Source organism: Triplophysa dalaica, chromosome 12 (genome assembly GCF_015846415.1).
Source record: "Triplophysa dalaica isolate WHDGS20190420 chromosome 12, ASM1584641v1, whole genome shotgun sequence".
Lineage (NCBI taxonomy): Eukaryota > Metazoa > Chordata > Actinopteri > Cypriniformes > Nemacheilidae > Triplophysa > Triplophysa dalaica.
In genome coordinates this window covers 13,553,806-13,566,482 of record NC_079553.1, presented here as the reverse complement: position 1 = coordinate 13,566,482, position 12,677 = coordinate 13,553,806, and the positions used below count along the sequence as shown (strand labels likewise).

The window sequence follows — 12,677 nt, the reverse complement described above, 5'->3', positions numbered from 1 at the left end:
CAACATATTGGTGGACTGAAAAACCATAAATTTGAAAACATACAAGTTTTTAACGTGCAAGACACCGTTGTCGTCTCTGTGTAGACTGTGAAAATGCAAAACTGGGATGTCAAGCGTATGCAGATTGCGTATTCTGTCTTTAGGCATAAAGAAGAACACTCAAAACAACAATGGATGGCCTACAGGACTGTGTGTTTGTGCAACTTTGTTTAACGTTTCTAAAGCAAAAAGTAGATTACATTATTTACGTTTGCCAAATTCTAAACACAAAAGGTATTAAAAAGCGCTTTTGGGATGCGTATGTACACAGCCTCACAGTGTTTCTTTACAAAGTGACATCACCAACTGGTCTGTCATGCATAATACACTGTTTTAACTCGTTTTCCCAGATCCATTTAAACGCAGATTGTTTTGACAACATTGTCGTATGCATGTTAAACCTTTTTTAAATGACAAACGCTTCCGTTATCTACTCCACCTTTCTCGGGTATGCATACTCTTGGTCTACATCTCAGGAGGAACTAGGGATGGGCATTTTTGACCACATTTCATTTTGAGTACTGGAAATGTTGGAAAAACGAGTACTCCTGTAATCGGGGTGGGGCTTGAGCGGGGGCCGGGACATGTGCCACATGTCAATAATGTAAAGATTTTAGTTACAACTCTGATACGAAAATATATGTTGATAGAACTATGACAAGATCGAGTAAATAAGTAAATTAACACAATGTTTTTGAAAATACAGTAAACATTTAGCAAAAATATCAGCATTAGCGTCATATTCTCTGCAGTAACATTTCTATCTGTTGGTGTCTGACAGTAAAATACGACTTGCCTATCTGGTAGTGGTATCACCTAACATTTTGTGTTTAAATGTAACAGTGCGTTTCTACTGGGGCGAGCATTTGGCGCTCAAGAGTGTGCACTACGCAACGCTCCTTTTTCAATCAATGCCTACGGAATCTGAGCTTCAAGCTCGCAAGTGTGCACTTCCATTGGAATAGACAAGTGCCCTGCTCTGCGTTCAGTGCGACAAAAACCTAGAAACCAACACAAACAGAAATTCTGATTAGACTGGATGCGGCGATGACACGCAAACGAACGCCTTTGGTTTCTATTGTGTTTTGCCGAATTCCATCGCACCGCTCGTGTGCTTTGTGTAAGATGATAATGAATCGAACTTGTTGTAGACTCACCCGTATGCCAGCTTGGCGCTGCACATCTTGGACTTGACTGCATTTTCGTCAAACCCTCTTAAAAGTAAAACCAGACCTCACTGCATGCTTTTAAGGCCATATTCCATCTGTGTTCAGGTTTTGACTCTCTCTGGGCCGCAACCATCTCTCTATTGTAACCAATCAAATCTCAGGGTCCAAATTGCCAGCATAACCAATCATAAACAAAACAATTGATATAAAAATGTTATTTAGACCCACACGATCATCTTTCCATGACCGATGACAAGCACTCATGTTCTCTAGCCAAACACTAAGAGGATGAATGACCCAATAATAGATAGAGCTGCACGATTAATTGTTAAACGATCGCAATCTAGATTCAAACACCCACACGCTCTAATAAATGAAAATCAACTATTCTCCCGTGTCTATTAGACCTCATACTAAAATCCTAACGCTGTAATCTGTGTTGGCGCTGCTGCTGCTCACTTATATCTGTCATTACGGAAAAACACGTCATGAAAGAGTGTGGCGCTTATCTCTGTATTTACGGTTTAGGGAAGCTCTTCATCAAGTTGCCCAGCATTTTATGTTGGCTGTATCTAGGTAAATACTGTTTGTATACTATATTATAGTTGTCTCTTTCTTTAAAGACCTCTTCAAGCCATCTGCAGATGTCAGGCAAATTGATACATTTTTTTAAAGACATTTAATCGCAAAGGTCCTCTTATGAATTTGTTTGACTGTAGAAATATTTCATACATATACAAGTTACCTCAATGGATTAATAATTTTAAGGTAGTTTAAGTTTTGTTAAAAAAAACACTATAGTTCACCAAGAATTCCCTCACTAAGGTTAACCATGAAATATTTAATAATTTTGAAGTTAAGTCCCAAATATTACCTTACCATATTAAACTTTTTATATCTATTTTTTTCTCAGAACCTCTAGGAAATGATGTATTACTTCTAGCCATCATTTAGAATTGTAACCCTGATAGAACACATACATCCGTTTCATGTCTATTTGACGTTTGTATTTACATCTGCAAGACATCTAAAATACATAGTTTGCTCTTCTGCAATAAGTCTCAGAGATATCTGCTGTCAGACGTCATAAAAACATCTAGAAGATGTCTGTAAGATGTTAATGATTTAGATTGGATGTAAAGCTGATCTTTCTAAGATGATAAGCAGATGTTTTTACGCAGCATATCTCCAGATCTTTAGTAGATCTTTACAGACGATCAGACGTCTCCGAGACGTATTGCAGATAAGCAAACTACGTATTGATGTCCGAGATGTCTTGCAGTTGTAAATGCAGACGTCAAATAGACGTAAAACAGATAGATTGTGCTATCTGGGAAGAAAATCGTGATCTATATTTGCAACCAAAAAATTTTGATTCTTAATTTATCCAGAGTTGTGCAGCTCTTATAGTAGGTTACTAACAGATAGAAGGGTAAAAATAGATATTTCCAAAGTAATTATTTTTTTCTTCAAACTACTTTTATGCATACATGGGTTCTTGGCAGATCATAAATCATAAGCCATATTCAAGACATTCACAGCTGCATCACATTCTACAGACACACCCCACACACAATTGCCACACTGCTGGCACTGTCGTTGTAAGCGGATTTATTTCATGCTAGTGAACACATACCATGTTTTACTACTGTACTTACCAGTACAAAGTTTTCCTAAAGATTTAAAAATTGTATGCATTGCATTATAAATGTCTTCGATCAGAAATGTAAAATTTGTATGTCTAGATTCTGCAATGTTTTCTCTATGTTCTCCTGTGAACAAAACGAGTTGCAGTAGCAGCCAATAGAAAGCGTGTTCACAGTTAAATCCTATAAAACAGCACCAAACATAAACCCACGTGTCTTTGCATATCCATTGTACCAGGACTTCTTCACTCGGGTGTTTACATTAAAACGCAAAGTAACCGGAGCACTAGGTGTTCATAAGGCACAATATGATCACAAGCATTATGTGAAGTGCTCTCAAGACCATGAAAAAAGCAACCAAATGGGAGCATCATGAGTCCCTTGTGTGCTTAAAGATTACATATAAAACACAGCACCGCCTCTCCACTTTGCACTTGTACACTAGATCTGTTTAATTCAATTGTAGCCTTTTGAAGCACTCCAGGTATGCTGCATGCTTAAAAAAACTTTATGTGTAGAGTTTTCTCTCTTCAAAACATGACCTGCATTGTTTTCCTTCCAAACATATTGAAAATGCTTTAAAAAGTGAATCTGGAGGCATTAGTCGGACAGACGAATAGAACCACTGAACCTACAATTTGAGTTCAATAAACATAGTTTCTAAGTGTTATATAATTAGCTCAGAATAGAAACCATTTTATTTGCTTAACATTGTGTGCGTGTGTGTACGGTACATGTCATGTTTATGCACAATGCACTGCCTTTGGTAGCTACTTGAACCCAGGCATTGCCCAAGTTGATTTACTTAAGCTGTTCAGTAATCTATCCGATCCATTTACCACTAATAGGAAGCCTTAGTCTGTGGCATTATGGGATGTCACAACATGATTAACTGATCCTCTTCACTTTCAGCTCTGGCTACAGTGAGAGTCAGTGGAGAGCAGGCCACCAGCGAAAATAACTCCTCGTAATCTTCTCAGGCCCAGAGCAGAAAGGGACGGTATCTATTTATTTAAAGGTGGGATGGAGGTGTGTGATGCGTTTTAGTTTTTCAGTCCTTACACAACTCAACCCAGATCCAATTTTACAGAGAGAATTTGATTTTGACAAAGACACATTGGGAAATAACTGCTGAGCCTCATCATTAATCTCCTTACCTTGGTGGGGATTCGTGCACTGAGAAGATAACCCCGATGAGATGCCAATGCCTGCAGATGAGACAGAGAAAAATATAAATTTCAAGTTTTTGCACATGGACCTCATTTATCTTTCCACAATCCACAAAATCATAGCATTCAATTGGAGACCTCTGGTTGAATTGACACAGAAGGGCACTTTACAATATTACAATGCTCATTTATTTGAGAACACATCGATACACCCTCAGGAAAGCCGAAAACCCTATAAAACAACAGCCTTGTGTGGATGGCTGCTCTCCAGGGAAACCGTAGGTTCAGGTATGTTAAGCTATTGTGGTTTTGGGTGGAGGGAAACACAGTGGATGCCTGTGTGTATGAACGAGAAAAAAGTATTAGGAATGCTTTGATTTTGAGAAAGAAGAACACTCAACCTTGAAGCTGACACCATTGCATTAAACACAAATCAATTTCAGGGTGACATTGGCATGTAATAATGATTACATCCTTAAAAAGAAGTGCATCAAAGGTGGCTGGATTCAAATGGTTTTCTTCTGGATATCAGATGTTTCTTTGACAGCGGATTTCTACATTGACCTTATCATTTATCTTCTCCACTCACTACTGAGCAATCAATGCTTCAGGTGAAACTGACAAGTACGAAAAACTATCCTGTTCAAACAGGACTAATTGAATCTGTAAAGGTCCAGAATATTTAAAACTGATGATTGAAAAATGCTAGACCAGTGATGTCATCACAATCGATGTCATCTTATCAAACTCTTTGAAACGGGAAGTGATGTTATCTTTTTCTGAAGGATTTATAAGGCATATTTAGATTGAGAAATATGTAGAACTTAAACAGACCTGCAAACTCAGAAGAGGTGAAAGAGGTAAAAAGGGTGACAGTCATCAACATACAACACTGCACAAGTTTTTCAAGTGCACCACATTACACCTATGGAGCAGCAGCTAATCACATGACAATACTTATGAGCTACAGGAAAAATATGGAAAAAAAATAAATACATTTCCCCCGTTGCACGATTGCAATGCTCCAAGTTGTAATTAAATATCTAAAATGATCTTTATTTGTCAACGTTTTCTGAGAGGTGTACCTTAAGTCTTTCCTAATACAAAGGATGCGTCCGCTTCAGAAGCAAAGCGTTTGTGTGTCTGACTTTTTGGTTTCGGTTTTTAAACATGCTGGATTGAGAAAATAATAAATAGTTATTAAGAGAGATAAAGTGCAGGGCCTGATTGATGAGTTATTAAGAGCATTCTTAAAAAAGAAAGTTTAAAAAGTAGATCCAACCAATATAAAAGTAATCCGTGCGGCCCCTGACGACATGTTAATGTATTATGAAGCAAATTTATCGGTCTCTAAAATAATGATTTAATTTCATCTGTTACCTACAGGTTCTGAAATTCTGAAATTCGAAAGGGAGACTGGCAACTGTCACTCATAACATAGCTGTTTCGATCACACTGGTGAACTGAATAATAAATATCAACGCCATTTTCTCTTTATCCGAGATGACACTTTGTGTTCGTCCCTCGATTGGCCTTTTAGCAATGCTTTTCACGGGAGCAAACATGACGTTTAGGACGCGTGATTCCGGTTGGCCCAAGGTTAAAAAAAACATGATGTTGAGTCTGGTTGGCCCAAGGACCAAAAAAAGACGGCGCTGTTAGCGGTTATCTTGATTCAGGGTGGCCATACGAATCCAGGTGCTTGACCAAAGACGTTTCAGACACTCATGAGTAGACGCCTAGAATTAACCTAAAAATAGTTTATATTTGACCTAACAATGGGTTAAAACAACCCAGCATTTTGGGCTGGAAAAACAAAGTTATTTATAACCCACTGGTTGACTACGTCGAAGAAACCCAGCATTTTTTTTAACACAAAGAAAGATATTTGGAAGAATTTCAGTAACTAAACCGATCTCATCCCCCATTGAATCCCATAGTATTTATTTCCCCTACCATGGCAGGAAATTGGGGATGAGATCTGTTTGATTACTGACATTCTTCCAAATATCTTCCTTTGTGTTCAGCAGAACAAAGATATTTATACAGGTTTGGAACAACCTCTGGGTGAGTGAATGATGAGAGAATTTTCATCTCGTGGTGAACTATCCCTTTAAAGTAAAAAAAATGCAGAAAGATCTGTGCTCAAACTCCCAACAAAGTTCTAACCCTATGGGAAGGTATGAGGCAGAAATAATAATGCTTGCCATAAAGACGCTCAAAAAATAAATACATGAAACTGTTATAGACCACTGTGAACATCAAAAACTAAGTGTTGACACATTCTTGATCCAGTAGAACACTGAATAAGAAACTACAGCCTGACTCCAGAGAGATGCTCAGAATTTGAAAAAGAAGTAAAAGAGACACAGAAAGTAGAGCAACATGAAATGAAAGCACAGGAAGAAAGAGACGAAAGTATAGAGACTGGCACGCAGTTATGCGTTAGCCTCTGGAGACACATAGCCGAGAGGCAATGAGATCAGCTTCATTTCACAGACAGAACAGGATATTACACATGCATATCTCACACCTCTATTACATCACAGACACATCAAACGGAAACAGATCACTCTTTACTAGAAATATTATCACCGTTTCTAACAATCGGAAAACCTGTTTGATGAGAGGCTGATTGACAGACATTAAGACTTGCTGAGCCCATACTTGTACACCTCCTGTTTGTGTGTGTGTGTGTTTCTTTTCATCGCTCTGGCAAATCAACTCTCAGCATCTCCAGATGGCAGCACCAAAGCATGCAGTAATGATGGACACACCCTTACTAACAACAGACACACACATACAAACACACGCACTCCGATAATCTATGTTAATTTCTATTCACTTACACAATACAAAAGTGATATTTGGCTTCCTTATTTTATGTTTATTTAAGACCATAATTTAAATAAAGGCCAATAAAATGGGAAATGTTATCATGCATTATTTGACTTTTGAAACTGGCAAAATACATCTTCCACACGTATGAACTTTGTGGTTCCTAAAAGAGTTTAAACACTGTTTTATTAGACCTAAAGTGTCTAGACCTAACACAGCTGTGGACAAGACAACATTTTAAGAAAAATAAAACCCAAACCGTTAAAAAAAACATTATTGACTGTTTTGTGATTATGAAGTAAACTAAATTGGAAGAACATCTGTGACTATGACACATACAGCATTCTTTTTATTGCCACTAGCACAGAAACTTTTCATTTAACAAACAAACAAGCAATAAATAAGAAGTACAACAATGGTACCAGTAAATACATTTTATGGGAGGTTCAGGTTAATGTACCACTTATTTTTCCAAATTTACTCCCTTAAGAATAAGGATTGGGTTTTGTTCTTCTTGACCGCATGCATGCATGGCCTCTGATTATCCTCGCTGTCAAACCAGCGTTCTCATCATTACTTTCCTACCCCTCCTCATCCTGTCGCCATGGAGACATTCACCCCATCTCATCCCGGACGAAAAACTTTTAGGCGGTGGCATTAAAACCCTGCCAAAAACTCAGCCAAGCAGCAGGGTGCTTGTGTAGCCTCACAAAATGACTCGAGACAAGATAAAGAAAAGAAAAGAAAGAAAGAAAGAAAGAAAGAGAACAAAGATGGACACAAGCCCTCTGAAAAGATTTCTAATCCTCATTTCAGGTTTTTTAAAATCAATTCAGAACATGTAACATACAATATTTATAACCAAACTGAACTTTTAGACTGAAAATACTTTAAACTTCATACTGAAAGACAATATGAGAGCTACTTTATAAAGTTTTAAAAGGTAGAATTGATGGTGAGTGTAAAACATTTATATATTGTCCCTTCAGTGAATCTGTGGTCATTTTCCAGCACAGGATATATGCCACAATTCAAAAGAAAACAACATTGCAACATATTTTTCATACAAATGATGAGTTTAGAAATCAACCCGTGATGTTTTTAGCCTCCGTTTATCAAACACGACAGGGCAGTTCACCAAACCTGAACTTTAAAAGTAAACACAGCAAAAGAATTTTTCTCGTATGTTACGCGACCATTCTCCCACAGTCAACATGCACATGAGAGGAAGAGAACAGAAGACAAAATCTGGTGTGACCGCCCCTTCAGACCTCTATTCAACTAAAGCACTTATCCTTTAAAATGACTGCTTCACAATGAGAGCAGGAAATCACCTGAAATCTCAGCCAAGTGCTTTTCTTAAATCACGCTGTGGAAAGCACAATTTAAAACCTGCTGTTCTTGTGATCTGTTTGCTAGTCTACTAGAGCAGGATCTGTCCTTCTGACCTGCAGTTACTGTGGTCATTCACACACACAGAGATCTCAGACCTGCAGAGAGGTGATGATCACCAACAGGCCTCAATAAATCTTTTAGCATATCAATGCTGTGTGTTACAGTCAGTTTTGTGTACGTTCTCTCTATAGTCTGCATTGTAATGTAGGACTGACTACTGCTTGTCATTATGTGCGTGTGTGTGTAGGATTCCCTTTGGCTCTTCACATTAACCTACTTACACAGCCGTACTGTGGGGGGGGGGGGGGGGGGGGGGAGCAGACAGCGAGACATGACTAATCCTACACATGATGGGAGCCTGCCAGGGTCCTAAAAACCTCCACATCTCACAACAACAATGCTACTATATAATGTCTAAGAAGATAGCAAGTAGTAGTCTACCATAATGTACCTTTATGGTTCCTACGAAACCTTTCCGTCTATAGATAATGTGTCATATATTTTCATAGTCACTCCTTACCTCAGAATACATAATATTCATGGGTTTAAACAACAGAAAACCTGAAGAATTGCATCCTATCCTCTTGCCTATTTTCGTGGTAGAACATTTTCATTTTCCTACCACAACCAGCCTTTAAACAGGTCCCACTGTCAGGAGTAAAATAATTGATACAACATCTGTTCCTATTGCTCCATGTGCATGCGCGAACGAGTGTGAATCTATCTTTTCAGTCTCATTGGGCTCTTTCCTGTCACCGCTGCAGCATTAATAATTCTCATTCATGCTTTCTAGACATTCCAGTAGTACACTTCAAGTTTCAAACCTGTAATAAAAGCCTGACATTTCTTATCACATGATGTAGTGAAGCGCAACAGAGCAAAGTAGGCTTGTCAGCACATCACGCACAAAGAGATGTATGTGCACAATTATGAAGCAGGTATTAAAAAGGACAGCATTACATCTCTCTAGAGGTCCGAGTGATGGTGTAACTACATAAAAGCCCAAATCACAGCCTTTATTGAATCTGTCTGCATTAATGAAACTTGATGGTTTTTAAATGACATATGCAATAACATTTCATCTGATACAAATAAAACAAGGGATGTGAAGAGCAGAATAACAGTCAGCTTAATATGTACAGTGCTGTCTTACAATTCTAGGGTCACATCTACAAAAACATTTGAACGAATGAAATGTCCCACTGTGAACAAAATGAATCGCTGTCTCGGAGTTAATGGTTTGAATAGATTTAAGATGGAAATGATTGAATGCTGAAAATACTAGTCCTATCATTTAGCCATACTTTGACATCAATAAATATGCTGTCTATGATGATTAAACTCAATGCAAAAGTCATTAAAACCCCTGTGATATTCTAACAACACATTTAAATTGTGATGTTTTGTTATTTGTCAGTTCCAAGAGGTTAATATTCCAATAGAACAGTTTAATAGAATAAGATACACTACCACTAATTGCTTGTCTTTCCAGTCATATTCCGGGAAAAAACAGGTTATGCACTACAAGCACCATGTCTGTGGAGAAAATTGGCCTGTCCCAATCAATTCACCCGAAGCGAAGGCGGGAAACCTGCTGACTGAGCAGCTGATATACAAGACACTGCGGCAGTCCTCTGCAGCCGTTTATCAGTGCAGAGAATCACGGGAGGAACCGCTATCTACATGTGTACGGCTTTGTTATCTTTTCACATTCCCACTTGTGCTGATAAGGTCTGTTGATGGAAGGTCGCAAACATTTAGCTCAATGTTTCACATTAAGAATGGGCACTATATTATGCAGCGAGAATATGCAGCTTCTAGAGTCCCAGAGGGTCTAGGTAATAATGTTTAAAAATATGCATTGTTTAACATTAATAAGTATCTTCACAGTCATGCCTAAAAGTGAATGAATTGAACATCCTAGCTTTTTTATAATAATCAATAATGGATTTAAAAAGAATTTAAAGGAGGCTTAGCAAAAATAAATCAGATGAGCAAAGCTTTTTGAGTCAAGTCTCAGAAAAACGGTTTGAGTATTACATATTAAATTGTAGTCAGTATTGGCATTATTTTGTTAAATTTACACTCTTTATGGTTTTAGCCAAATAATTCCAATAAATACCTTTAAAGTTTAGTGTTTTATCCATTTTGTACCATACACCTCATATTTTGATGGTTAAATCAAACCTGAGGGGGGGGTTAAAAGCAAATATTGCCATCTGATCTCTGTCCTTTAGTTGAACAGTGACTGCTTTGTTGATCAGCAAACTAGAAGTGCACATAAGGAGAAGCCAATCCCTACTGTACTGAGACCAGTCCAACGCTTGCTTTCGCAATGGCTATGGCTGGGAGATGAAAAAGTAACATTGGCCTTAAGACTTATAAAGGGCTATTTCTCCCAGGGATGTGCATGACAACATTATGTCACATGATGCAGATGTGTTTAACTAAAGGAATTGAAATGCTAAGAAAATGTATGAACAAGAATAATAACTTGCAATAGACATAACATGGATAAATCTGTACTGTACAATTACTCGACCACCATCCCCCCCTCCCTATTCTATTAACATTTTCTCTATCTTAAAACTAGATTTTGAAGATATGGAAGGCAAGTTTGGCAATAAGATAAAACCATTGACTTATTATCTGTTTTTGTGAAGAAGACGGGGCAAGAACATATCTGATACGTAGGCAGGCTGTTGGGCGGTGCCGTTTCCTGAACAGCTAGAGTTGTTGGTTGCAGGCCCAATTAGGTCAGTGACAGTTCTTTGAAAGCAAACGCTGAATCTAATCTGATCGCTGGAGACGTTAACATAAATCACACAAACCTCCCAGAACATTCAGCACTGATAAAACAGCAAAGCGACTCTAACTGTCGTGAAGCAGATTATAATTTAGTTTAACATCATTTCCTGTCCATTTCCTGACCTTAGTCCCGATGAGGGTTAAATAATAACAACACGGGGACAATCAAATAAACAGAGGAGAAATATAAACACGGAACACTTTTCAATGTAAAACTCACCACCACAATCCTGAGTGGTTGCCAGAACATTGCTATAAGGTCCTAAGATGTTTTAGGCAATTTTCAAAGTCAATTTTAGAAAGTCGTGCCACTCTGTGACCATGTTTACAACATCTCCAAGCAGCTTTTTTATACATAGCAAGCTCAGAGTCCTATCTATTAGAATAAGGGAGGAAAGTTATTTCTAAAATCACTAACAAAAATCACACTTAAAGGGATAGTTCGCCCAAAAAGGGAGATCCTGTCAATATTTACTCACCCTCTTGTCATTTCAAATCTGTTGACTTTCTTACTTCTGCAGAACACAAAGAAGTTATTTTGAAGAATGGTCATTGACAGGCACCCATTTACTTGCATTGGTTCTGTGGCGGTCCTTACATTACAAGTGAATGGGCACCGCCATTGCATTTTTCAAAATTCTTACATGATCATTTAACTCAAATTCCTTGCATGATATTTGGTTAAATTTGCCTTAAAAATACACTTAAGTGTTTGAGATGAATGTAAAAAAACAGTGCATTAATACAAAGAAGCAATTCATAAAGTAGGAAACCCGATACTACCACATAAATAAGCTGGTACACGAAAACAACACCAGATATACCACAAGATATGGTGCCGATATATTTATTCATGTCTAAAGACCACCTATTATTTAATATAATTGGCATAAGAAATATGTTAAGGTATAGACTTTGAACTTGAGCTTGTGGGCACAGAATGCAAACACCTCTTTGAGATTACAAATATTCTCTTGGTGCTTTTTAGTTTATTGCTACACAAATAAGTATTGTGAGTGAGAGTTGCTATGAGGTTTCTATGCCGCACAAACGAAAAGTAGTACAAGTTTGAACTTCAGTTCAAAACTTTAATAAGCATGACATGGAATGAAAATACTGCAGGGGTACAGTACACAAAAAGATACCAAAAGGCATGTGACAACATGTGTTAGTCCCCGCAAAATGGCGATTGGAGTGAAAGAGTCATAATTATCATTCAGCGAGCCCATAACAGTTCAGCTTTGTACGCAAGCACAGACTGTGCATTATAACTGGAAATGTGTGTAGGACTGCCAACGACTGTGATGCTATCATTCTCCACTGTAAACAAGCAGGATTCCCAGGTCCAAAACAATGAGCGAGCTTTGCGTAAAGCTTTTCATCAGCAGACGGGCCCTCCGGACCTCACCCATAACAGTTTCCATTGCAATGCAAACTTCAAACAGGCTACAGTCCACTGAAGTAAAGCAGGCAATGTGATGTGAGGCCTTTTACATAACAGGGCCTGACCCGCTGAAACAAACACATGCTTACACTGCCACACATTACATGCCAGAGAAACAAAAGCACTAAGAAGAGTTGCCAGCACTTGCTGGTCTTTATGGCAGCTGTTA

General features: G+C 38.0%; 1 protein-coding gene across 2 annotated transcripts in view; it reads right to left on the bottom strand.

Moving 5' to 3' along the window:
* LOC130432813 (F-actin-uncapping protein LRRC16A-like) overlaps positions 1–12,677 on the bottom strand; it is an 87,194-nt gene that overhangs the window by 60,299 nt on the left and 14,218 nt on the right. For both annotated transcript variants that reach the window (XM_056762319.1, XM_056762320.1), the window contains exon 3: positions 4,012–4,062. In XM_056762319.1, coding sequence (XP_056618297.1) covers positions 4,012–4,062 — 51 coding nt within the window. The remainder of the gene's footprint in view (positions 1–4,011; positions 4,063–12,677) is intronic.